The following is a 27,554-nucleotide window of genomic DNA, read 5'->3' as shown; positions in this document are numbered from 1 at the left end:
TTTGAAAGAAGCCGTTAAATCAACCACTTAAGGGATTACACCACCGTAAAATTAAAAAAAAAATTCTCTTAATTTGTTATCATTTCGACACAGAAAACATTTGAAACCGATTCTACCAAGGGCAAAGATGTTGATTCATGTGTATTTTTGATAAAATTCAACTCTGTAGCGGAAAAATGAGCGAAATAAGTTTGTTTACAAAAGTCTCATTAGCCCTTTTGCAGAATTACTATTGTATTGATCTAACATACGGGTCTACAAAATAATATATCAAAATATGGAATGCGACAAAAAGCGAATAATAATGGAAAGACTATTCGAAAAAGTTCGAGTTTAGAACGACATTCATTCTACTTGGAGTTATTTATTTCGCTTCTCATTTTCCGAGATTTCCCTTATATAAAGCATTTCGGCTATAACTGATTCAAAAAAAAATACAGGGGGCCCTAAAGATTTATTTCTTTTATTTTTTATTAGTAAAAGTCAAATAAGGGAAGATTACATCATGGAGAAGATAAACCAAATTTTGTCCTTTTCAGAATTATTTTTGGATTTCCAACAAAAAAAAATCACTAGAACATTGTTTGTGAGTTCTTTGCGTTTCTCCATCAGTAATTAGTTAACAAATACAGTGGCGTAGCCATGGGGGGGGTTTTGGGGGTTAAAACCCCCTCCAAACCAAAATATTTGAATTTAAGAAAAAAAGTTTGATGCTGACTGGTTTATCAAATATTCAAATAATAATTTTGGAAGTTTATTATCTGTTCATTACATTGAGAACCTAATGTTTTAAACGTTATGGGGCCTTATTGTAAATTTTGAGAATGGGATATCGTAACTAATATTTTAGTGAGGATCCTATTCCTATAGCTGATAAATCATGTAAATATCAAGCAAAATAGCTCAATGAAAACGCCTACATAGAAACTGATGAAAAATGGCATTTTGCGCTTGTCTCTAACAGGTCAGAATCGGTTTATATGTGCATTTGATTTTTTTGGGTTATCACTTATATAAAGTGCCACTAGCTAAGATTGGTAATAAAAAAAATTTCACATTTTTCGCTATTTATGATGTACATTTGGGTATCAAATTGAATGGCACCATGATACCATAATTTGGAAACCATCAGCTTTTGGAGGTTTAGTATTTAGCAGCATAATTTTGTTGATTAATTTTTCCAGTTGGATGCATTACTAATTCCAATCAAATTTAGTTTGAGACTTAGTGTCTTCAGCAAAGTTTTCAAGAATGTTATTGCAAATAGCTTGGTTGAAGATATGAATGCAACCCGCATTTGTGCATTATAGGCCATATTGCACTACAAATTCCCTTACTAACGGTTATAGGCGGCAACAAAGAATTTGGGAGAACACCTTGTAGATGACGCTTTGACACTTTGATCAAATTTAACTTTTTCGTATTTTTAAGTTCACTACGAAAATTTGCATCTTTCAGTGCAAACGACTTCAAATAGAAATAAAAAAATAACCTGTTTAAATGCGAAAATCAAAGTGGCGAAAGCATGCTTTCACCCGCACCATGCAAGATTTGAAAATTGATTTCCTGAAAAATATACTCGATGGCATTTACGTAACCTTTGCATACAAGGGCAGTTCAGTAATGTGATTAATCGGTAATTAGTTGCAAAAATCCCGCTTAAAAACATTTTTATAAATGGGACATACTATTCCCTACATCCTATACTTCGCTAAAATCTCCTCCTTCCAGATCTTCAACAGCACCCAGTGGAGTGCTCTAGCCAATTCCTCTACTCTGTGTTTGAGTAGCTCACATGACAGTTGATCATTGCCAGGCGTTCAATTGTCCTATTTTTTCATGAATCTTAGGTAGACTGCGCACGTCTCCAAGCTGATTCCTGCAATACTCTTGTCGTCTACTGCTTCGCTATTTAGGTGTTCATCATAATATACTTATCAATCGTGAGAATTTCTGCACATTATTGATAAGGTGTATCCTATGCGATAACCGGTTTACTTAATGCCCCCGGCCTATCAGGATGTTTATATTACCGATGACGAGTTTAACATTCCGCCATAGGTAGCTATCATAGACATGCTCCAGCTGCACATAAAATGCATCTTTCTTGGCTTCGTGAGGTCAGTGCACATTGATAATGCTCTAGTCGAAGAAATGGCCTTTGATCCACACTACACACATCCTTTCGCTGATCGCCTGCCACTTGATCACGCGTTGGCGCATTTTGCCCAGCTCTTGTACCGTCGCTCGATCCCTTCTGCTCCGTCTATCAAAGCTCCTCCAATACTACGGTTTCAAAGTTGCGAGTTTTCAGCTCATCCTATTCTTCTTGATTGTTAGTAAAGTGATGTTTTTGGGCTACTCGTTGAACTTGACCTAACCTGTCCTAACCCGTAGTCCGCCACCCAACATAACTGACACCTGCGACAGGTATTTAGTTCTGCCTACGGTAGGATTATAGCGCCCATGCCCGCTCACACCATCCCATTTTGCTATTACTGCAGATTACGGTAGTACCCAGTCGATCGCGGCCTACAGATTAAATGTCATCAATAGACCTGCCGACATTTTTGAAAAATCTAAGATTTTCATCAAAACCCCCTCCAAACCAAATTTCTGGCTACGCCACTGAACAAATACAATACAAACAAGTTGGAATATCCTTCTCATTATTTATCACAAAACACATGTACAGGAGTCAGGAAATAAATTTCATAAAAGTGGAATATGTAATAAGTTTGACACTTCATTTATTAAGTAAACAGATTCTGTCGAAAATGTTTGAAAATAAATATTTTGTTTCTTGTGATTAGGTAATCAACCAATAAACTTATAAAACAATATTATAAAAATCATTTGGAAGCTTTCCTCTTGGTTTGGTACAGGTGCCTGGAATGCAACATTATAATTCAATTAATGACAATAATAATGGATTCAAGTATGTAGGTACTAGGTTAATAAATTCATTTGGTAAAATTAAAAATAACGTTTAACACACAATTCATCGCATATTATTGAGTGAATATGCCTAGCCGATTTAGGAATGTTGCGCAAGAACGTTAGAAACCGCAACAAGTTGAAAACAAAGGCCAATGGGCTACGCCTAACTACCCCTCAATGGATGCAAATAACTGAAGTTCGCCGTCTAACTGAACTCAGACGTCAGCAGTGAGATTCCATCCGAAAATTGTTCTTTTTAGGAAGAATTTGTTTTAGATAGGTAGATTATTAAGAGAGGGGTAATGGTTTTAGCGTTAAAAACACTATTTGCGATTTTTTTTTAGAAATTTGGGCGAAGCGAATTGATCAAAACTTTTGTACATTATAATGTATCATTTCATCCAAAAGAGTCATTTCACCAAAAAACATTTTTTCCCGCTGAAACCCTTATCCCCTTAAACATACTTTATACATCTTCACCTAAACTCCTTGGCAGGGAAAATATACTCCGATTGAAGAAGAAAAGACGAGTTTGCAATCAAAGTAGCTAGTAAACATAATTGTATTCCGAAAAAAAGAATTTGAATTTCACTACCACTACGCTCATTCAAACTCGTGGCTCATAAATTGGTAAGGTATGCGACGCACCTAATCCCTAAATCCTAAATTATAATCTTAAAATAATCCATTTTATTTATACTCAAAATAAGATTTACAGTTTAAGATTTTAAGACAGATAGTCACGTAGCGAACATGTTCGCGGTGGCCACATGATGCTGATGCTTGAAGCGATATAAAACTTCGATGTTCGCGATTCTCAAATAAACGAAGCATTCGCTTTATATGTGTTCACCGAATATCGCTTCGAAACTCTGTGGAAATGTTCCAAAAACGCAAAAACCACGAGCCAAGAGCTTACCTCGTGTTCGACGATGTGTGCTTCTAAGGTTAATGTGAACTTTTTCGAACATTGTAAAAAGCGAACTAGATGCGAAGCTCGCTTCGTCCGAGCAGAGATAAGTTTTACCCCTAAATGTTCGCAGCGATTGTGTCAAACTCATCGATTGCATTTGGTATGCTTGAGAAGGTGCTTCGTGAAGCTTCGAACAGCAATCAATTCATTTTTCGAAATTTTCCTGCCCTGAGTAACAGGGAGTATTAGTGAGGTGTTTTGCGTGCATTCACAGGCTGCGGAGCTTTAGCCAATTTTGTAAAGGGTGCAAAGTCCTATTCGCGTTGCTAACAACGTTATCACATATCACTATTGTTCCAAAATTGAGGAACTCGTCGACAACCTCGTATCGTCGTACTCATCTATTTCCTTTGTCGTATCCTAGTTAATAACCACTTTAATCCTCGCAGCGTTTTTAAAAGTGTGAACGCATACATTTTAAAAGGCATAGACGCCTCTTCCACTACTCTATAATCGACTCCAAGCGTGTCGATGTCGTCCGCGCAGCCTAGAAACATGATGACAACAAAACTCCATCGATCTCTTGCTGGAAGTGCGTGCGCTTCACTACACCCGAGAATACTTCTTCGAGATTCGGCAGTGTTCGGAGTATACACGGTATGGGTATAAGAGGTGCATTACAAACAGTGCCAAAGTTGACTGAACTCCATACAAGAATGTGAAAAGTATACCAGTTGAACTAATTTAATATTAATTTTCATTTTGTAGCGTTTGGTGGGGCAATGAGAGCGCAAGGCAGTCCAAGGCCCTATGATAGGAGGGGTAAAAGCTGAATGGTCCATGCAGACCCCAAAAACGCAATGGAAGAGGATCAGGGTTTGGGGTGGGATAGTATTAAGGAATTTATATATGTTTGACGAATAATTGCGCTGCAGAATGTGATGAAAAGGTACGTCCATAAGGTATACCACGCACATACAAACTAGGTGTTTGTTGGTGTGGTCCAAGTATATTGGATTAATGGATTTCTTCCAAAACCATGTGTTTTGATGACCATGTATGTTTAAGAAAAAGCTCCATCCATAAGAGATTGTCATCTTATAGATGACAGTCCATAAATATCCTCCCCTCATTAATCGATCAGCGTGCTCAAAATCAACTGAGCCCTCGCCCTTCTGAACGTGCATGTCGTTCTACCGTTCGAAAGTGGAAACAGCCATATCAGCCAATGACTAATAATGAGGAAGTTTGAAGATCAAAGAACCAGCACTCGCCTCGGATCTTGCACTCTCATCCACCAATCGAGAGTACGCAGTTGCTTGTTTTTGGGAAGAGGGCCACTTTATTTGACGGTTTGGTCCGCGTGGATGATGGTTCTTAAAACAACTAGGCAAATGTTGAACATGTGAATTCAATAATTTGAATAATCTACTTGAATTTAAATGTATTGTGTTGTATCGTCTTCGATTAAAAGAAAGTTACATCGCACAGACTTAGACTAAACACTAACTTAAACCTATTTTTAATTTAAACGATTCTTTACTGATATGAAAATCAAACAAATGATAGACACTGTTGAAGCGTGACAGCAAACATCCAAAGGATTATTCTGGCCATACTGCGCGCGATGTGCTGAGCGTCGGAAAAAATCAATTCTCCGGAAAGATCTTCCCGGAACGTTGAGGTCAAGTTTTGCTAGAAGCGCAGGGGAGTCTATGTTGTCTGTCAGAAGGTCGAAAATGAAAAGTCGTTGCAAAAAGATCCGTCTGTTTTGCAGCGTAGGGAGATTGATGATGATACAGCGATCTTCATATGGAGGAAGCTGGAAACGATTTTGCCAGGGTAACCGACGAAGTGCAAACCTGATAAAGTTCTTCTGTACCCTTTCGATACGATTAATGTGTATGGTGTGATACGGAGTCCATATAGTAACGCCATAGTCTAGAATACTGCGTATCAGTGTAATGTATAGTGTTTTTAGACAATACACATCATTGAAATCACGAATGTTGCGTTTGATGAGTCCAAGTACAGCGTAGGTTTTAGCTATAATGGAAGAGTAATGTGCGGTAAAGCGTAGCTTGCAGTCGAGAATGACATCAAGGTCCTTGAGGGATACGACTCGTTCTACAGGAGCAGAGCATAACGAGTATTCGAACTTAATTGGAGTATGTACTCGTGTAAAAGTGATTGTGCTGCATTTTCGAATATTCACACTCATTCCGTTTCTGTCGCTCCAATGATCCTATCGACGTCCATTTGCAATGCACAACAGTATACCATAGTTGTTATCACACGGTAAATTTTCAGATCATCAGCATACATGACTTTGGAAGACGATAATTCACTGCAGAGGTCGTTCACGAAGAGCACAAATAGAAAAGGTCCGAGTTGACTCCCTTGAGGAACTCCCGATGAAATGTGGAAAGGATCCGAGAGTGTAGTTCCAAGTCGCACCGAGGCGCTACGGTTCGCAAGGTACGAGGGGATCCAATTAGTCAACCAGTCCGGCAGTCCAGTACGCCTCAGCTTTTCCACAGCAAGCTGATGAGGAACACGGTCGAAAGCTTTCGAGAAGTCGATGTTCACCGCACCAATCTGTTGGCGTTTTCCCAATTTATCAATCAGCGACGATACGTAGCTCATCAGATTTGTAGTTGTCGAGCGCTTTTTTACAAAGCCATGCTGGTCTAAAGTGATGATGTGTTTTAACGCGGGGTAGATAACATCTAACAACATACTCTCGAGGATTTTAGGGAGGCAGCTTAAGATTGAAATTCCTCTCTAATTGGTGACATAATGTACGTTGCCTGTTTTGTGGATTGGAGTTATCAAAGCTTCCTTCCACTTCTTGGGGAAAACATTTTCAGCAAGAGAGCGATTGAATAATAGGGATGCTGGTAGCACCAAAGATGAAGAGAAATTCTTGATGAACGATGGTTGTAGCCCGTAATACTTTGTACAAAATGAATGATAATTAGCTTAAGTTATATACTATGAACCAAAAACCACAGGATACTCCATCGGTCTGGATCACGCTTATTTTTTTTCGGGAGTCGTCCTACTGAAGCTTTAGAGCTAGGTTCTCGGAAGGGCTCCCCGTCAGAATCACATACTACAATTCGTAGACGAGACAGGCAATGTCGCCCACTAAAACACTGCTTTAGGCCAATTGTAGCGGGCCGTGATTCTGAATGTGATATTTAATTCATTGTACGGTTAAGGTATGTGCGGGTGTAGGGACTTCGCGATTGCGTGTATCATCGCGAACGGCTCGAAGATTTGTACGTTAACTTGTTCGATCGCGTGTGCGTTTGTATGTCGCGTGTGCTAACGTGCATGTAACTTCGCGTGTAGAAATCATATATTCAAACCGTTTGCCTTTCGCATATTCGCGTGTGTTCTAGAATGATAGCGCGCGGACCGTGAATCTGATACCTATTTTTTCGTGTACGGTTCAGATTCTAGAACAAAGTGGATTCCTCCATATCCCTAGAGTCCCTGTCATGTCGCCATGTAACGTGTTGTCTGGTGGATATGAGCCTTATTTTGTGATTGGCATACCTGAATGCATGGACCTAAGTTGCTAGAATAGAGGGCAAAGGTTTCCGGACGTGACCAACTCATGATCGCGCGCGTTTTCGGTTTCGTGTTTGAGCTCGCGTTTGTGACCTCGTAAGTACTAAAACGTTCACATTATTGCCGAAGTGTTATCAAGTTTGTGCGAGCGCGGGCGTAGGTGTGCGTAGATGATCGCGAAGGGTTTAGGCCTTCGTATGTTGACGTGTTTGTCGCGTGTGCTCGCGTGTGCAAAATCGATTTTGTAACCCTGTGGCTATTCACATATTCGCGTGTGTTCTTGGATGACCACGCGGACCGACATCCTGATATTTAGTTCCCGGTCGTGTCGCCATAGAACGTGTTGTCTAGTGGATATGGGAGTTATTTTATTCTTAATTCTTCAATTTTATTTTTTTTTGTATCTTTTTTATATTAATTGCCATGGACCTAGACTGTTGGTAGAGGATAGACTTCCGGACGTGCCCAATTCATGATAACGCGAGAGCGCGGGAGTTTGAAGGTTCACGCTTGCGATCGCGTTTGAAAGTTTATGAGTGTTGAGACGTTCACTTTATCACCTGGGTGTTATCATGTTTGCGAGATGGTGGCGTTAGGTTGCTTGGATAATCACGAGGGCCTCAAACGTTTGTATGTTGACGTGATTTTGTAACAATGGTCGCGCAAACCGTGAGTCTGATATTAAATTTCTGGTGAGCGGTTCAGATTCTAGCAGCGAGTGGGTTCCCTTATATGCCGCCATGTGTTACCTAAAAAGTATGAGCGTATTTTCTTAATTGGTCCTGCTGAAGGCATGGACCTAGGCTTCTAGCATCGAGGATAGACTTCCGGACGTGACCGATTCGTGATCGCGTGTGCGAGGACATTTTTGTAGGCTCCCGCTTGAGACCGCGTTTGAGAATGCATGTCATTTTCAATGCTTATCCTGTTCCTAGATACACTTTCACTTCCGCCATTCAACAAAACCTCAAAATGCTCATTACACCTGTATGTTTCGTTTGTCAGCAAATTTCTCTCTCTATCATTGCACATAACGGACACTGGTGCTGATTTATGCCGCGCACCATTGACAGTTGCATAAAATCTCCGCATATCATTCCGGTCCATGCTTTTTTGCGCTTCAGCAATCACACTTTCATGGTGCTACCTTTTCTTTTCGCGCTGGATTCGTTTCTCGGCCCTGCTCGCTTCCCCGTACCGCTCTCTGTTGAGGTTTGTACCACTAGCATCCGGATTCTGGCCGCATTCTTCTCGTTCGTCACTCTCTGGAACTCTTCATCGAACCAACCGCTTCGTTGACGCCGCTAAGCTGTACTAATCACGTCTCGCACCGTTATAGCTTCGTGGACAGCCTCCCACATGCTGTTAACAGTTACGTTGGTCGCATCTATCCGCTCATCCAGCTTCTGGCAATACTCAGTTGCTACACCTTCAGCCGAAAGAGTTGAATATTGAATCACATCGTTCTGTTGTTTCTTGGACTCGTAACGCTGGATAATCGTGCACGAATCTTTGCTACTGCAAGATAATGATCCAAGTCGATATTTAAACCTCTGAAAGGTCCCCACATCAATGACGTCGGAGAAATGCCGTCCATCTACCAGTACGTGGACTATTTGGGAACCAGTACTGCCACTTGGTTGTCTCCGGGTGTACTTTCGGATATCCGTACGTACAAAATAGGTACTACTGATTGCCATCCCCCGAACAGCAGCGAAAGTTACAAGCTGCAGGCCATTATCATTGATAGCAGAATGAAGGCTCTGGCGCAATTCGGCGAAAAAATTGCTCCCCCTGTGCGTTGGCATCTCCGATGACTATTTTAACATCTTGTCTTGGGCAATCCCTGTAGGCTTTATCTAAGCTTTCAACCAAACGCGCCCTACGATAGCGTTTTTCAAAACATAGCGTTTTAATTTTCCGATTCCAGCCGCCTCAATCGTCATTATTTGAGAGGTATCTTCTGAACGTGTCATTACACCAGAACTCTCCTAATGTGGTAGCGGTTGATGACGAAACTGACACCCATTAATCTCGCACCGATTTGAGTTCCTACATGCTCGACGTCCATGGGCATTTAAGCAACTGCGACATAATTTCAAGGTGTGCATGCTGCCGAAAAGCATATTTGTCCCATGTTCTATGTAGTTCCCTATATACATGGGATAATTATGCGTCGAACGGCAGTATGGCTTTGCAACGATTTCCCACGGTACAGTCTTTGAATTCATTGCACTCTTTGAGAAGATGCCCTGACTTACGGCAAGCTAAAAAAGATTTATTTAATCTCCGTTGGTCTTTTTATGCGAAGCGGATTCGACATTCTCGACGTGCGTATGAAGAAATCCTTTTTTTAGATCTAATCCTCTCCATTTTACCTTTACTACCAGCAAACGGAACTACCTTTCTAACTGAATTCACTACAGATGAAATTCAGTCACTGAAGTTCTGTAACGTTGTGGTGGGGAAATAGATCAAATGTTGAGCCCACTGTAGCTTAACATTTGCCGGTAGCTTTTCGTTGAGTTCCTGCAGGACTGGAATTGAAAAGCCTGCAGCAGGGAAGTGTTGTGTTAGATTACGTACTGTATTCCCAAATTCAAATAAGGGTTTCCAGTAGCCGGCTTTTTCGGTGCTGGACACTATACCGCAGTCATTTCAAGGCATCTCCTTATAAGCAACGCTGTAATCGTGAAAAAATCTACGCGTGATTATATCCGCAAGCTAGTGTAGTTATTAAAGCTCCTATTGAAGATCGGCCATTCTTCGGGATCACCGGATAGCTCCGGCCGATCGCGAAGCATCCCCTGTCGGGCAGTTACTTCTTCCGGAGAGGCTCTTTGCAACTGAGGCAGTCTAGGTGGAATATCCGGAGGGAGCACAGTTTGAGCGCGCGCTCAAATTACTCAATCGATGGCACGATTAAAGGCGAAGTTTTCGTTCCATCCTTGTTGCTTCCCTAAAGGTACTGCACTATACTGTACTGTCAACGGACTTCGGGGCTGTTTTCAGAATTACTTCTTGTAAGGCTAATTGTTGTGGTAATTGGAGCGGCGGTTGTAACAATTACGATGAGTTGGGAAGCTGAACCTGCCCTGGTGGCTGAACGTGATACCTTGCAGCTCTTCCTAAAGCTGCTTCAACTGTTCGGAAGTTGGTACGGAAGTTTATTAACCGGTATGTTATCCTGAATTTAAGGTGCCCGATCGTTGTTGTTTTGATTCAATTCAAGTACGCCAAAGGCGCTTTAACAATTACGACAGGGTTCCTCTGGCCACTTTGACCAGCTGCTCTGCCGAGATACCGATTAGCATGCTGATCAACCCACTATGAGCTTTTTTTCTCTCTCCCGGGCCTCGATTGCCTAATAAGGTTGCCTCCATCAACTGATGCATTTTGTCGATGAAACACTCCTCTAGATCCACTTCCAGTTGTGTTTTTGCTATCTCCTTCCGTTCTTCAAGCCGTTTAACGCTAAGTTCCAAACGGACGTCTCGGCTGGACGATGATTTGCTCGAAGTGGATTTCGATGGAGCGGGAACGCATCTCGGGCCAATCCAGTCATGGTTCGCAATGAAAGTAGTGAACCTAGCACATGATTAATGCTACCAGCTGTGGTATTTATCGTACTGAACGTGTTATCCGGAAGCGGGGTTATATTGATATATTTCATACTTTTTTGAAGTTTGTTCCTGTAGAAGCAAACGCACGCTTTTTCGTAGATATCTAATCTCATTTTAGGCTTCAAAGCTGTAAATACAGCTCCCTATCCGTGGTTTAAATTTCCAGTTCAGTACAGAATTACTTAGAAGTAATGTGCTCATTGCATGAAACATGTGGTTCATGTTGGCTTTCGGTAGCCGTGAATTAAATCTTCCCTGTGTTTCTGTTATGTTGATTAAACTATTCATATTATAGCCATTCCAATTAATAATAACGTACCAATTGATCTTTGTAAAAGCTGTACAGAAACTCCTATCCGAATATCTGACGTCACTCTTGACTTGTTAAACCCCCATAAGAGTTGGTGCAGCAATCGACCGATTAATTGGTGGCATAGTCGGCCGACTGTGCCGACGCAAACCGATTTAGTCGGTGGGAAATTCGGGAGGATTTTCTATGCGGAGGTTGTCTCCGTTTTTTGTGTGCTAGCGTCACGTAATGTCGGATTATGATGATACAGTCGAAACTCTTTTACTGCTCTGTGATCGATTTCAACGATGTCGTTTTCGTTCACGAAAAGATAACTTGTGTGAAATCTGATGAAAATGGTTCCATTATTTTGCACCCTAGACTTTTCTACCGCATCTTCGAGAGCTATGATGTCCTGCTTCATATATTCCAACGTCTCAAACGAATCGGATGCCTCTCCTGCAATTTTGACGAATAATTTAAATCCATGCGAATCAATCTGGAATGCCATTTTCACTGAATCGTACGCTGCCTTGAAATCCACCGAATTTCAGAGTTTGAGTTCGCGTGTTGTATTCCCGAAATTTTGAAATTTTGGGGCTAAGAATTTGGGTGAACATCTGGCCACCTATTGATCATCCTCCTTTTTTTCTTTCCTGTGTCAATTACTTGACGGCTGAGACCGTTCACGGTCCATTTCGCCAATCATCCTCCTTGAAACCCGTTTGATATTCCCATATGAAGAAATCAGTCATTGTGCGCTGTCCGATAAATAGAACGCGCGAAATTGTTCTTTAGATAGTACTGAGTAACGTTATACCTCAATAGAATCGATTTTATGGCCTTTCACGAAGAGCCAACACATCCGAGGACATTTCTTCTCCCACCCAGATCATCTCGATCGCGAGTAACCATGTCTATCTGACATACCTCAAACTACCAAACCAATACTATTTTAAATCCCTATTTTAATAGAGAAAACTTCCTGATGAATTCAAAAAGGGTTAATCGGTTTTTTTCTCTCTTCCAAATTCGTTCTTAATTCGCGGCTTATCGCGATCATACCAGGAACTACCGGGATCATCATATCGCAGCAATATACCACACGCACGGGCAAATACCAGAAGTGGGAAGAGAGAAACTACAAAAGGCAAAATTCTTGGATACTCTTTCATCTTCACATTTTTTCTCCTCCACATATCTCCGCCGCTTCTCTCGTACCGGAAGCTATCAAAATTCCATCCCATTTGAGTGTGTGAAATAAGTCCCAATTGCATCAACTGCATGTAACTCGGGACTGTCCTTCGCTTTCATTACTTTTCATTCGCGAAAACCCAAATAAAAACATATTCATGATACTCATTTAGGGTAAGCCAGCGCGCAGCAGACAAAATCAATTACATCGCATTACACACGCTATCTCACCCAGGCGCTCCCCACATACCGCTCGCTTCTCAATCAACCACTGATGAAAAATACCTTACCGTCAAAATAAATTTCATTCAACAAGCAGCAAGCCACTTCTCTGCAGCAGCAAAAAATGCTTCGATCCAACACCAACTCAGCTCCACTTGAAGCACGGAACGGCAGAAGACACGATCAAAATCCAATCCAAAAACCGATCCACGAGCAATCGAGGCTTGATCGCAGCCCTCTTGTTTGGATCAGCCGTCACCGTGCCTAGGTGTGCGTTTTGCGTTCCAACGCACCACACATGTAATCGACGACGGCGAAGCAAGCCAGCAAAGGAAAATAAAACTCGTTCTTGTCACTGTGTAGGTGACTGTGTAAGTGTCAAACACCAGTAGCACTTTTCAAAATAATCGCACTTTTTCGCGCAATCCTCATCGATTGCCGTCCCACCGATGATGCAAATTAAGCTAATCAAAATACTTGGCACAAACCAGTCAATTTATTCCACTTTAAACACAATGTTTCGGAAAAATCGCCGAAAATACCACTTGTTGCTACCGAACTTGCGGGAATTCCGAAGCTTTCCTTCCTAAATTGGTGTGTGAACGAAGCGCAGCTTCCAGGTTTACCGATAGAAAATTCCACAAGATTTTGCACGATGTTCGATCACAATTTTAGCAAATACCACTGACCCGATACGTACAATAAGTGTCACGTTCAGGAATACTGCAATTACACGATATTGAAGGTTGAAATTGCACAAAATTTTACGAAAAATCGACGACGACAGATTCTTGGCACACACGATTTTTTACTAAAATGGCGACCTTCAATGACGTGCGGTGATTTGATAGACAGGGTGAGTTGCTTTCGTTGCTCTGCCCAGGAGTAGGACAGCGCACGACCAGATGGCTCATCGGCCAAATTTGTTTTTAATTCGATTCCATCTCCTCATCGATTTGCTCGCTGATGTTTTTGGAAGAGAATATTGATCATGGATTTTCTTCTGCTTTTATCACATTTATTGCACAGTTCCACAGTTAAACTCATTCCGGAACCGGTTCGGATTTCTGAATGGAGTCATTATGGATTCCAAATCAAATGCAACAACAGATTCCGACTCAATCGGTTTCAGAATCGGTTGTTGCATTTGGTTTGGAATCCATACTGACTCTATTCAGAATAACGTAACCTTTATTTATCTTCACCACACTGCTCAAAAGAGACAAACCAACGACACGACCAGAAATTTAATGAAAAGTGTTGAACAAAAAGTGTCCGAGTCATTCACCGCCAGTTACCAGTACATTGAGTCACCCCTCGATACGAACAAAAATTAAAGTTCTCCAGCAACACTTCAATATTTTTCAGTTGCTGCTCATAGCAACGTTAAAAATATAAACAAATCGACACAGATCTTTCAATAGGGCTAAAGTCGCAATGTACTCAAATGGAGAAAAATCAGTTTCAATATACGGCGATGCTTTTCTAAATGTAGTTTTTATTGTAGGTATAAATTACTTTATGACCATGTTTTTCCGGAAGCATCTATGGTTAAACCTTATGACAATATAGCAAAGAATTTAATTCCTATGTGCTTTTAGTGGGTAGAAACTAAAAAAATGCTTACGCCCAATTTGCATCCCAGTCGTGATTTCGCCCTTCAGCAACCACCATTTGCGGAAGGGCTAAACGGTGTACATAATTTTCATAAGGGCGCGGTAAAAGGGCTAAACTGACTCTGTCTTGCTGGGTAGGGCTGGGTAAATGGGCGAGCTTGACAGTATACTTTTTAATAGGGCTCAGCAAATGGGCGCATAGAAACCCAATGTAAATGATAGGGCGCGTGCATCTTTTCTTCGAATTTCATGAAAATATCGAAATATTCGAATGTTTATGTGCAACAACTATCGAGTAGACATGATCCTAGTAGATATTGCTTATCATTTATATAATAGAACCGCCGTTTAAAGAATAATTTTGTGAATAATAACCGTACGCCCGGTTCTGTCAAAAAATGTAAGTTTAGCCTTTATATTCCATATGAGAAGAAGGGCCTAAGTCGAAATCTCGAAGAAAATGCATGTTTCGCCGTTTTGTTTTCTTTAATTATAAATCGAACTAAAAACCATTTTAACTAATTTTCACCTCAATCTTGTAGTATTTTTGTCGCATAATGTCATAATAGCGAAAACGCAGTTTGTTTACATTTGCGATTTAAGCCCTAATGAAAGATCTATGTCGAAATAAGAAAAGAACCAGGCTCAGCAGAAATCTGAAAACTGTGTTTTTCTAGGTAATTTCATATATTTAACCAAAAAAATTAATTTAAAACGAACAGATTTATTTCAACAGATGCTGTAAATATACATATTCAAAGTAATGAGGTTTTCGATTGATTGACACCGGTGTAGTGGAGTGCACTGAAACTGCACCGCTTTTGCACTTTCTAGCAGAAGTGCAGAAAACTGGGTATGTTCCATTGACACTTCTGCTAGAGAGTGCAAAACCAGTGCAATCCACTACACCGGTGTCAATCAATCGAAAATCCCATAAGTGTCCTTTCGTTCAATTGGAATTGCGCTTGTTCGCGTGTTACTTATTCAATATGAACAAATTGCTACGGAATCTACTACCATTTAAAAGTTTTCCAGAGGATACCATAACATTTTAAAACGAGACCCGTAGTTCAACCATCAGTTCGTGTGCAACAACCGCGAGTATGCGCAGCACAAAACCCAAATATTTTGCAGCCGTGAGAGACTCGTGAGGGTAGTTCTGTCGAAGCATTTGTTTATTGGACACTACAAACCGTATTGAATACGTCAAATACCGACTACTGCGCTAATATTTTGGTTTCCTGATCACCAGTTTTGGTGGGATTCTTTCCCTGAATTGTGTCGGAATCCAGTCCTAAATTTTATAGGTGTTGTAGGCGTGTCCGGGTGATTGAAACTACGGGCTATACAGAATGTATTTGAGACAGCAAGTACTTCCGATAATAATACAGAGTAATGTGATGGTCAGAGATCGAGATAGCCTAATACCAGAGACTAATTGAGACGGCGGACTCGCGAGTTTTTCATGGCTCAAGAGGTACTAGTTCATGTAGTACAAGAGGTCCCTCGAAATGTCAAACAGAACACGTCTCGATAACCAAGCATGCTTTGCTTCTCCTGGTTTTAATTATTGCGTGTTTATTTATTGACGACGATACTAAAGAGAAAATCTTTCTTTGACATCAATAATTATTTTAGCAGACATAGAGCTGAGGAATGTGTATTTTCCTGGTTTCGGCCTTCGATAGAGTGCAAATCTTAAAAAAGATTAAATCTAAATATTTGGAGCCCTGGAACTTTATTTCAGCGATAACCCATAAAGATGCCGGGGCATTTTCTATCCAAATTGAGTCTAGAGGTACTAGGGCGAAAAGTTATACTTTAATCAGTGCAGGTGAGACAACTATTTGTATTCCATACAATAGTGACATTTTTAACTAAACTTGTCATATATTTCTATGTAGCGAACAGTTGTTAAAACCGACAGGCACGTGGCAAGTTCCATTAGCATCGTTCTTTAAAAATAGAACAACAATGTCAGATTGTACTGTGTACTCTTACAATTACGAATATTAATTACATTGTGATATATATTCCACCTAAAACCACTCTAGATCGCATAGCAGATAACAGATATATACGACAAAAAAAAGACGAAACTTCAAACTGAACCTTGCTCGAAACTATTGCCGAATTTATCCAAGGGCGTGAAAGCACGAGTAAACATTTTCTACAAATACATGATATTTATTATGTTTAACATACATCTTATTTTTATTCAGTAACAAATAACAGTGCTACAATTAAATATGTGTATAACGGGCTATATCTCATTAACCCTTGTGAAGGCAAGCTAAAATCCTAACATTAAAGGGCAAGCCGGGCCTCTCAGGCCCGTCTAAATTCAAACTCCTTTTTGCCGTTCTCATATAGAAAGGTTATGCAATCGGTCGAAATTTCGACTTTTTAACCGAGACCCGCAGGGCCAAATCTCTTATACCATTTGACTCAGTTCGTCGAGATCGTAAAATGTATGGATGTATGTACGTGGCAAACAATCTCACCGATTTTTCTCTGAGGTGGCTGGACCGATTTGTACAAATTTAGTCTCAAATGAAAGGTGAAGCCTTCCCATCGGTCGCTATTGATTTTTTTTATTGATCCGTCTTTCGGTTCTGGAGTTACGTGTTGAAGAGTACAATCACACAGCAAATTTCCATAGAAACTAAAACCACCAAGATGTCCAAATGATGCAATATATATTAAAATATGTGCAACATTACTTGGCTTTGCATGTCTAGATCATTAATGACCCACCGAAGGCGCTTCGACCACATTGGCCAGCTATGGGGGTTCTTGATGCCCCATACCTATTTCTCAGCGAATTCCTTACCGATTTTTACAAACTTAGTTTCAAATGAAAGGTACAGCATTCCCATTGGCTGCTGTTGAATTTCTAAATTTCCGACTTCCGGTTCCGGAATTACAGGATGATGAGTACGAACACGCAGCAAATCCTGATTTCAGCGTATAAGGCGATGGATGTAAAAAGGTCATTTTTTTCCAAAATGTGAGTACTCGGAAGATCACGTCGACTGTCGATTGGTTCTGAGCTCCATTTCGTTTGAACACGACCAATAAATGTTTCTGGGTTGCTATTAATTTCTTCTGATGCATAACCGGAGTACATATTCAGATTTTTCTTCCGAGTCTGCATCAGATTCATCGTCGGAAGCAATATCATTCACATCTTCTTCCTCGCTTTGCAAATCAGTTTCGGAATCGTCTGCTGTTGAATTTGCTCGAATTTCTTCCATTATTTCAGATTCTTTGAGACGATTGAAAACATGGGCATATCGTCTTATAGCCATTTCAATTTTTTGTTGCTTTTAGATCATACTATTTGAATAATTACGACAACTATAACACAAAGACAAAAATAGACAATAACGACAGAGTTAGGTTATGTTGTATCCAAGTAATTGTAAAGTAGACCACAGTGGGTAAAATAAAAGTATTTACCCAAAAATATGACACACGTCATTATCGTATGCTATTTTTACATTTCTTATAAAATAAATGTATATAATTCGCTCAAACTTTCAAGATCATTTTCTTATAAGAAAAGGTAAAAAGATAAAATCAATCAAAGCATGAAAAAAATTCCTGCAAATATCAAGATGAACTCATCAAAATGTTTTTTTTCAGATAATTATTAATGTATAAAACCCGTGGTATTCCTAGTAAATATTGCATGCACACCGGGCCTGCCAGGCCCGGCTTGCCTTTTTGTGCATATAATAAATTCAAACATAGCTGCGCATCACTCCATAGATGAAAATTTCATAGTTCTTTATTTTTGTTATAGATTTCAAAGCTACTTATCAAAATTTCCACGCCCAAGCTTATACTGCATACACATTTTTTTGTAACTAAAAAATTGTAACGTGCCGGGCCTCTGAGACCCGGTTGCCTTTTTGAGGGTTAAAAAGCATTCAGCCTTGTCTCCAGTTGTTCAACTCAGTTCCGAATTTTATTATTCTTGAAGCCTCCAACATTTCATCGAAGTGGTTAACACTATCAACATTGATATCATCTAATCTATAATTCATTTTTTATTAGTGTCAATCATTCAAATTTTAAATTTACCTTCGATTCGTTTGATAATATTTCGGTTCCATCATAGAGGGCATATAGTATTTTTCTTCAACCTGGTTTTATAAAATTATCTTGTCAGAATATAAAAAAATGTCAAAAATTTTGCCTCTGGGTGGATCAAAAGCGTTCCGAAAACAAGATTCCTCATAATAAATTAAGCATATTCGTCGATAAGCAAGGCTGTGACTTCAAGCTCACCGGAGTAGTATTTGACCCATCTGGAATTGAAAATGCGTTACAGACGTGTATTTCTTTCAGACCGATTCCAATTAAATTGGGACTTACAGTGCTCGATCCCCTGGGAACTTGCGAAGAAAATTTTTATTTGTATTTCCCCAACCTGAACAATTCCGCACCTCGTTGTTTACGATCTGGGTAAACAACATTCAAAAAGGTTGCTAAGCAAATCGAATGCATGTAGCAACGACCATAAATAATAAGTACTGCTACCAACTTGAACAAACAAAAAACAGCAGATAACTTGATAATTTCTTCAATGTTGGCAAAACTGAAGGGACCGTGCTCTCTCTGCTACTTCAAAAAATCTAGTACGCAACGTGCCATAGAATGTTGAGTGTTTCTTCGTAAGTTGGTAGTCTCGATTAGTCTCTGCTAATACCGTGATATCAACACAGGTAGAAATCGATCTTAGTCAGGTACGTCATGCCATTGGAAGGATTTTATTCGAGTAATCACTATAATTTTTATTCGCATATAATAGGTGTATTGATGCCACTGAAGCACGATTCACACACTACCGCATTTTGTATTCGGGTTCCAGCTTGTAACCCGCCTTATGAATCGTCATATTTCGATCAATCAGAATAAGCATAAGCATAAGAGATCGCCCGTAGTTGCTACTCCGTTATTGACCAGAACCAAATTAGGTTGCACAATGTTGATTGGAACAACATGCTTGGGAATAACATGATGAGCCACATTGTACAATCTATTCTGATCCCTGCATGCTGATCAATACCGACGCCGGCCACGTCCGAATGCAGATCTTCTGGGAAAGGAAGGAATGTTAGTCCGATACATGTTGCTACTAGAGACCGAGGAATCCTCTGCATCTCCACATGTATCACGGGAAGGGGAGAGTTGTTAGTAAGTGTGCCAATAGCGTTATCATGTAATAATTGCTCTGGGCAGCCGGCTGCCGAGAATTTGGGAAATTTATCATTTGTTGTATTAATACGATTAGCAAAATAAGCAACTTGAACTCCGGATAGCCGGCTATAAGGAGCACTGCTTATATTTTTTAATAATATTCAATCACGCGACGAATTTTTTCGTGGTTTCTATCGTGTCGGTGCTGATTTTACCCGGCGATCGTTTGAATAAAATGAGGAATCTTATACAGAAGGTTCATCAGACTCTTCCATAGGTGTCGCGGAGTTGGTGGTTTGGAAGGAAATATGGGCTAGGATTCGCTCCAAGCAAGCGATGCGACCTGTAAAGCATAGTTTATTAGTTTGTAGTTCAGTTAGTTTTCGAGAACACGATCGCTCGAAAAATAAGATCTTGTTTAGTTTTTTATTCTTTTAAAATCTGGGTAGCCGGCTACCGAGAGTATCCTGTTTTCTAAACAAAAGCAATTTCAACTCCACACAGCCGATCGTAGGAGTATTGCCCAGAAAAATTAATCTTATCTGCTTAATGGACCGGATCACTATTTATTGCGACATTATTTAGATTAACTTCGCTATTCCTTCTCTACGATATATTTTTTGGGTTACAAACTACCGAGTGATGACACGTTATACAGACAAAGAGTTATGATAGCTCTAGATGTTATAAATCAACGAAAGTGTTTCCTATTTCTAATATCGGATGGTTTGTGAAATACACGTATACGAATGATTATATCGAACATTGAAGGGAAATACAGAGGATCGTTAACCTGATGGACGGGTTTGTTACCAATAACGGAACTTGAAATTAGATTAATTAAAACAGACGAGGCGAATTTTCAGTACGTATTGATCCGCGATCATCGATACTAGTCAAATTAAAGTCTTATTGGAGCTGATATCCGAACAACGTTTACTGCATTGTTTTCTCGGCTAGATCTGTTCGCACACTCTCATTCTGCTACTATCGGCAGAAGGCTGATAGCTCCCAGTCGTCGCCGGTCTAAGGACCAAATGTCATCAATAGACTTAGACTCGCGTGGAGGCATGAGATAGAATTGAAAGCTAACCAATGAAAATGACAGCAAAACACTTATTCTTCGTGCTAATATAACTGAAGGTAATTGCCAACCGGTCCCCGATCCCTTTCGCCAATTGTCAATTCTCAAACCTTATACATGATTGAAGTCATCATTCCACTCAAATAAGGTCATGTGTTTTCCCTAAGCACATTGAATGCTCTGTGGATCAGTTCCTCCGTTGGTAAAACAAACCCTAAGCAAACCTAGAAATTAGTTTGCCGACCGGCAGATACGTGTTCCCTTACAGCGCCATCACATCAACGGACACCCAAAATTTACATGCGACAAAATATCTGCAATCCCGAATATAAAAGATTCAAAACCTCTACTGATTTGCAATAAAATAAGAAAGTAAAAAAAAGTTGAATATCCAAAGCGGCTCATTTTCAAAGATAGCACCGCCGATGAATCACTAAATAAAAATAGGTGACAAGGGACGCGGACGAAATTTAGCTGAGCTGGTTTGCCACCTATTTTTCGGGCGAAGAATTTTGGGGCGACACCTGGTAGTCGCTAGACGCTGGTGAAACGCCAACTATTTGAATATGTTTGCCATATTTTTTCCCTTTTCGGATCGAATTTTTTTCTCTGAAAAACCATTTTTCACTATTTTTACAATTTACACTGTGTTTCTAGACATTTTCTGTGCACTTTTATTGTCCTTGCATTGGGAATCGACGGCCCGTAATGCGAGGAAAAGATATTTTTTCATTTGCCGGAATTCGATTTTCACAAACTGTCACCACTCGCGTCTGTCGAAAATATGCCGAAAAATGCTTTTATAAGCCACTTCACTTTGTAAAGTCGTTAAATTGCACCGTTATTCACACTTTTGATAACCGGGAGGCAGTAAATTGTGCCGAAAATGATGAAAATTAACCGACTCGAAGAGAGCTCTACGAGAGTCAACCGCTCACGACGAAGATACACACACTCCTCTCCGTCATATTTCGATCAATCAGAATAATAAGAAAACTCGATGCAATTTATTTTCTATTTGTTCGGCCGTATAAGGCGTTGCACTGTTTACTCTGAATCGAGTCTTCACCAGATTGATTAGGAAAATCTTACAACAGTGAGTAATAGACCAGCGAAGGTACCTTTTATCGAACCAAAAAACCATGGCGTCACACAATACAAACAAAGATACATATAGAGATTATTTTATAAAATTATATTTTATTGATCAAAATAGACTTTTGTTTTCTTGTTCTTATTTTGCATCTCACAATCAATTTTTTATCATAAAAGCAAACATGGATCAAATGGTAAATCAAATTTGGGTTGATTTATTTTATTGTAATGAATTGGATCTCATGTTTTTTCGGCTACAATTATATGATTGTTCCTAGATTCGGAAATTTCTGACGCACCTGATCTTTTACACCATTCAATCCAAATGGCATTTGTTGTTTAATTGAAGATGGCTTCGTATCGAATCTGTATCAGTTCTGATATAGTTACATCATTATTTCTACAAACAATTAGGGTTTCCAGTACGTAGTTTCGCCACCGAACTTCTCATGGTCGCCAATATCTAATTCGGCTGGACTTTCAACGAGTATCGCTTTATGAGTTAAATAATGTTCAATTGCAAGCAGAGGACTATCCACGACATTCTGAAACATAATGCATTGAGTTCTTACCAAGCATTAAGCTGTTTGCAGACGAGGCAACAGGACACACACCACAAAAAATATTGACTATGGGCTTTCGTGTGGTGCTAGCTATTCCAACGTTGTTGATGCTGCTGCATTGGAATAGCTAGAACAAACTCACGCCGGTGCGCGATAAGCTGTCTATCTGCACTGATAACTCGACTGTTTTCTGCAAATATAAGAATTGTCAAATTGTTAAAATGACTCAACTAACCCACTACGCCATTACTTTCACCTATATGCGTACGCAACTGCGTAATACTGTTCTAGTCTTATCCTTCCCGGTAAGTCATTCACTATATTATACATTTGAACCATACTCTGCAGGGAATGATACCGTGTTCCATATTGATGTCACCGCGGCAGACCAAGCAGCAATATAATCTGTGCTCTCGCACAACCCTTTGGTGATTTTCCGAGCAAATCTATGGCTTTGATATCACAATCGTCTTTATGATGCGGTTACCAGTTGAAGAAATTCGAAGAATTGTCTTTGGAGCCCGGGCCGTCCGCGAAAAATATCGTATATACCTGGCATACACTGGCACAGATTTGTTTCGTTTTAGAAGTCCATTTGATTAACTGTCGTTTATTTATTTGAGATCTACGAAGATGTTTATTGTAATAGCGGTTTATGTATTAGAATAGTACTTACGGAAGCTTTCGATGTTATCATTGATTGGGACAGCACTTTTATGGCGTTTTTGCTTGAACCCAAAATTGAGTCAGGTTCTAACCCCAACCGCCAAACTGACTCAGTTTCGCGTCAAGCAAAAAGACATTAGTTTCATCCACAAACAACAAACCAAATAATGGTATGAAAAATATTTATAACTAATCTGTTGTTGTCACACTTATCTGTTTCGTCACCATGGAACGCAACGGTAACTATAGGAGCATTCGAATTATTGAAAGAAAATAACAGATTCATCAGAGTTGCTAGTTTCATGCATTTTCAAATGAAACGTCAAATTTGACATTACCAGTTACCTGAGTCACTGAGGGGTAGTCATATTTGCGATACAGTTTTGAAATGCCAGTGTCTAGTCGTGTCGTCGGACAAACTACAAATGTTGGTTCTCATCGTCGGAATGCTGCCTCGGCGGAGCAGTTCAGTCATAAAATTGATTAAAAAATGATAACCCTAATAAACATCATATGATTTACGACCTGTTCAGGGTATCATCCAAACAATATGTGGTATCGTTGAACTATGTGCGTTAAAGTTTGTGTATAATATTTTTTATTAGGGAAGACTTCACCAAAATCGACGAAACTGTGAGCACAGAGAACAGACGTCCATCTTCAGCATTCTACTTGTGTAAAATCTCTAACGGTTTCGAAGGTAGTTGGGATATCCAAACCAGGTGCGCTACTGTCGTCATGTTTTTTGTGGCTGAGTTCGACAGAATTGACAGTGGTTATTCCTCTACCCAGTCAAGCTAGTCCGGAACCGGTTCGGACTTCCAGCATGAATTCCAGCTCAAATGCATCAACCGATAGAGTCGGAATCGGTTGTTTTCTTTGAGCAAGATTCCATACTGAATCCATTCAGGATTTCGAACCGGTTCCGGAATGGATCTGACGGATAGTTGGGATAGGTTGGTGTGGTGGCGCTAGTGTTTATGGTATATTAATTCAAATGTTTACACACATTTTTTAAATATTTTTGTTCGATCATGGATGTCTGTTCTCTGTGATATGAGCGTGATCCCTCTAAGAACGGTTGGTTTCAAAACCGTCCAATGAAGGGCGTTCGTTGGACCAATTTGGACAACGTCCAAATAACCGTTCAACAAACACCCATCGTTGGACCCGTGTTGAACGATTTTGAAACAATTTTTTGGGTGTCTCAGTGGGATACTAATAACATCGTTACTTTACTTTTTTCTTCATAACGCTTTTCTGAATGTTTTAAACGCGAATATTCGTTTCACCTTTAGTGAGCATTTTTGCCGAATAAGGTCTGATTTCATCACCCTCGCTTAACGCTTAAGCCAGGTTTAAACGTACTGGTGAACCTGGTATAAAAGTTAAGCGAAGGTGAAGAAATCGGCCCTAATTGGTCGGTGTTACGTCGGACCGGACTAAGTCGCAAAACATCAAAAAATGACATAATTATAGCACTGGATACAGAATTTCGTCAGCTACATTCGACTCTTGCCAGATTTGAAATATGTAACAATAAACAAGAATTACGGCAAAAATTAATTTCCAATCATAATGTAAAGGATGCTGCGATTCAAACTTTAAACTCGTTTTTCTCGAAATCAATATTTTGTCAGTTAGTCCGGTCTGACTTAACACCGACCAATTGGTGTTAAAATCGGTATGGTTTTTAAATAACATTTAAAACAAAACTTCGAGAATATCATCGCCGTTTTCTATTTGGGTCAAAAGCGAGTTTTGCTGTTTTCAAAAATCATGCTTGAATGGAGGAAAACGCGTTTGGCCGGTGTGGCAAATAACATCGCATCCCAATGTTGTCAACGCGTCAACTCGACAAGTTGTCAGTCAAATCGGCAAACAGAAGATTATTCTGCATCAAGCAGGCATCATCCCTTAGAAATTGAATATTATTTTTCGAGTTCTTTCCCAATTATCGCTTCTTCCGTGTGTCCCAACTACCGTTACAATGGCATCTATTACGGAAGATTTCTACCTACGTTACTACGTAGGTCACAAGGGTAAGTTCGGGCACGAATTTCTCGAATTTGAGTTTCGGCCTGATGGAAAACTGCGGTACGCTAACAATTCAAACTACAAAAACGATACGATGATTCGGAAGGAAGCGTATGTGCATCAATCGGTAATGGAAGAACTGAAACGAGTAATCGTAGATTCGGAAATCATGCAAGAGGATGACTCGATGTGGCCCCCGCCGGATCGTGTCGGACGGCAGGTAAACAGTGTTCACAAACCTTTTCGCAGAGGTTATGTTCGATTCTAAAATTGTTTGCTTTCAGGAGCTGGAAATCGTTATAGGAGATGAACACATTTCATTCACCACCTCGAAAACTGGTTCATTGGTCGACGTAAATCAGTCGAAAGATCCGGAAGGATTACGGTGTTTCTACTATTTGGTTCAAGATTTGAAATGTCTTGTGTTTTCACTGATCGGTCTGCATTTTAAGATTAAACCTATCTAAGAAAAAACTGACGGGAATGGACAGAATTCAGCAGCTTGCGGAATTTCGGACAGCATTATACTTTCAATCATTTTCTGCATAACTATTATAGGTCTAATTTATCTTGAATATGATACTAACGTATAAAACTGTAATCATTTTGATAAAAATAACGCTAACGAGTTTCGCGTGTTCAATCATTTTTCGTACTACGAAATCAATCCCAATCTTCGTCGTTGCTTTCACTGGCGCTGGCCTCTAGTTTTGGCGGAGGAGGAGGTATAAGTGCCGACAGACGATCTATTACGTTGGCAGGTTCTTGGTTCTCCCGAGCTCCGGAAATTCCTTTGCGGCGCATTTGTAGTTTGTTGTGCAGATCATCGATGAAGTTTCGAGGACCTGATTTAGACGGTTTTGACTATGGAAATTAGAAGAGACCATTGTTAAATTAATATAGTTTAATCCGATAAGGGTACGAATGGAACTAAGCGTTCATAATCACAAGAAAGAAAATAAGGACAAATGCAACAAATTTAGTTCAACCCATACCGAATCTTTCTTTTCCTCGTTTGGTTCGCTGTGCTTCAGCTTAGCCTTCTCCGCGCCACCCGCTTTCCTTATAGCTTCCATCAAATTGAAATGAGCCTCCCCAGCAGGTGGTCCAATGGGTGTTCGCTTTTCAATCGGTTTACCATCGAGTTTATCTGAACGACCTGCAGATATTTCGTTAGTAGTTTGAGTAACAGGAGGTGGTGGTGGTGGTGGAGGCGGCGGAGGTGGTGGAAATTGTTCAACTGCTGTCACAGCTGAACCCGCCCTAGCGGGAGCGACAGGCGGAAGGATTGTCTGTAGGACAGCTGGCATTGGAAATACTTCCTTAGCTTCCGTTACCGAGAGATCTTTTAATTCGGGAAGTTGGTCAGCTATTGCAGCTAGCTGCAGCGAAGGAGCAATTAGTGTGTTGTTTCCGGCATACTGGATGTTCGTTACGATTCCTGGTAAATCAGGTAAATCAAACGGAACATCAATTTTCGGTGCTTCATTCAGCACCGGAGTGTAAAATATTTCTTGTCCCTTCTTTCGTGATCGATTGCGAATTATTGGTGACGAGGATGAGAGAATTCTTTCCTCGTGGATCCGTCCGGAAGATTTCCTTCCCGTTTTCGACTTATCTACAATTCCCTTGTAATCCACAGCAAATTCTCTACTGTTGAACATTAAAATCGAATCCACAAATTGAACTCGTTCGTCCAAACGAGTTTTCCTGGGATCGTCAAACGAATAAATCCTATGCTGGTCGGTTGAACTTTTCACGTGATAGAACTGAATCTTTTCCTGGTACGAGTGACTCGGAACGTAGGACTTATCTTGGAGAGTGAATTCATTTTCCCTCATACGAATTCCATTCTGGCTGGTAAAGGTAGGAAGTATAGTCGGATCCAAATCCGCTCCCGGGTAACGACACGGTGAATAAATTACAATAGCTTCCTTCGTTTCCTTAAGCCGGGCAACATCGCAATTGACCTTCTGTATCCGTTGGCTTATCTGTTCTAGTCGCTGCCTGTTGGATTCGATCCGACGATTTACCTTGCAAAACACGTCTTCGATAACTTCGTTCAAGAACTCGAAAACGTTTATGGCCTGCAGAATAGTTTCTTCATGACGCAAATCCGGATCGATCGTAGGAATGTTGTAGCAATGCATTTTGTCGGGCTTGTGATGTTCAACACTATAAGTATGCTCTATGGACACGATAACTAGTATTGGCGAGAGATGAAATTGAATTTTGCGATATCATGAGAAACTTTTTGAACTGATTGTTTACAATAATAAAGGAATGTTGCATCTTGCATAATTTCATTACAGAACTGAGACAGTGCATGTAGAAAACATCGAAGAGATGGATTTTGTCATACATGAGCATGGAGCAGACACGTTGCGTTAAATATACCGGTACTTCCCGAGCAATGTCGTATATACAGGTATGGCGAAGATGGAACTTTGGTTTCGTAAGACGAATTTTACATGAGTGGTGTGAGTGATCACAGAATAAATCGACTTGCTTTCGTCATACCGGTC

At 40.1% G+C, this 27,554-nt stretch overlaps 3 protein-coding genes across 5 annotated transcripts in view; 1 reads left to right on the top strand and 2 right to left on the bottom strand.

The window, feature by feature from the left end:
• LOC131694205 (protein lines) overlaps positions 1-13,573 on the bottom strand; it is a 35,668-nt gene extending 22,095 nt beyond the window's left edge. For all 3 annotated transcript variants that reach the window (XR_009306443.1, XM_058982703.1, XM_058982704.1), the window contains exon 1: positions 12,829-13,573. The gene's annotated coding sequence lies outside the window, so the exon portion shown is untranslated. The remainder of the gene's footprint in view (positions 1-12,828) is intronic.
• Positions 13,574-24,854: 11,281 nt separating this feature from the next.
• On the top strand, positions 24,855-25,652 carry LOC131690880 (protein mago nashi). The gene is made up of 2 exons (XM_058976953.1): positions 24,855-25,249; positions 25,314-25,652. Exons 1-2 carry the CDS (start codon positions 24,983-24,985, stop codon positions 25,494-25,496), a joined length of 450 nt encoding a protein of 149 aa, XP_058832936.1. The 5' UTR covers positions 24,855-24,982; the 3' UTR covers positions 25,497-25,652.
• LOC131690879 (WASH complex subunit 1) lies at positions 25,573-27,352 on the bottom strand. The gene is made up of 2 exons (XM_058976952.1): positions 26,025-27,352; positions 25,573-25,893 (listed from the first exon to the last, which is right to left on the bottom strand). The coding sequence occupies exons 1-2, from the start codon at positions 27,177-27,179 to the stop codon at positions 25,693-25,695; spliced, it is 1,356 nt and encodes a 451-aa protein (XP_058832935.1). The 5' UTR covers positions 27,180-27,352; the 3' UTR covers positions 25,573-25,692.
• Between the last annotated feature and the right edge of the window lie 202 nt (positions 27,353-27,554).

This window comes from Topomyia yanbarensis, chromosome 3 (assembly GCF_030247195.1).
Source record: "Topomyia yanbarensis strain Yona2022 chromosome 3, ASM3024719v1, whole genome shotgun sequence".
Lineage (NCBI taxonomy): Eukaryota > Metazoa > Arthropoda > Insecta > Diptera > Culicidae > Topomyia > Topomyia yanbarensis.
The sequence above is the reverse complement of the archived record's forward strand: the minus strand, read 5'-3'. Positions and strand labels throughout refer to the sequence as shown.

Coding starts and splice junctions, on each gene's coding strand:
- LOC131690879 (XM_058976952.1), bottom strand. CDS start 27,179: ATGCATTGCTACAACATTCCTACGATCGATCCGGATTTGCGTCATGAA. Junction 25,894..26,024: donor ACGAGGAAAAGAAAGATTCG/GTATGGGTTGAA, acceptor TAATTTCCATAG/TCAAAACCGTCTAAATCAGG.
- LOC131690880 (XM_058976953.1), top strand. CDS start 24,983: ATGGCATCTATTACGGAAGATTTCTACCTACGTTACTACGTAGGTCAC. Junction 25,250..25,313: donor CGGATCGTGTCGGACGGCAG/GTAAACAGTGTT, acceptor GTTTGCTTTCAG/GAGCTGGAAATCGTTATAGG.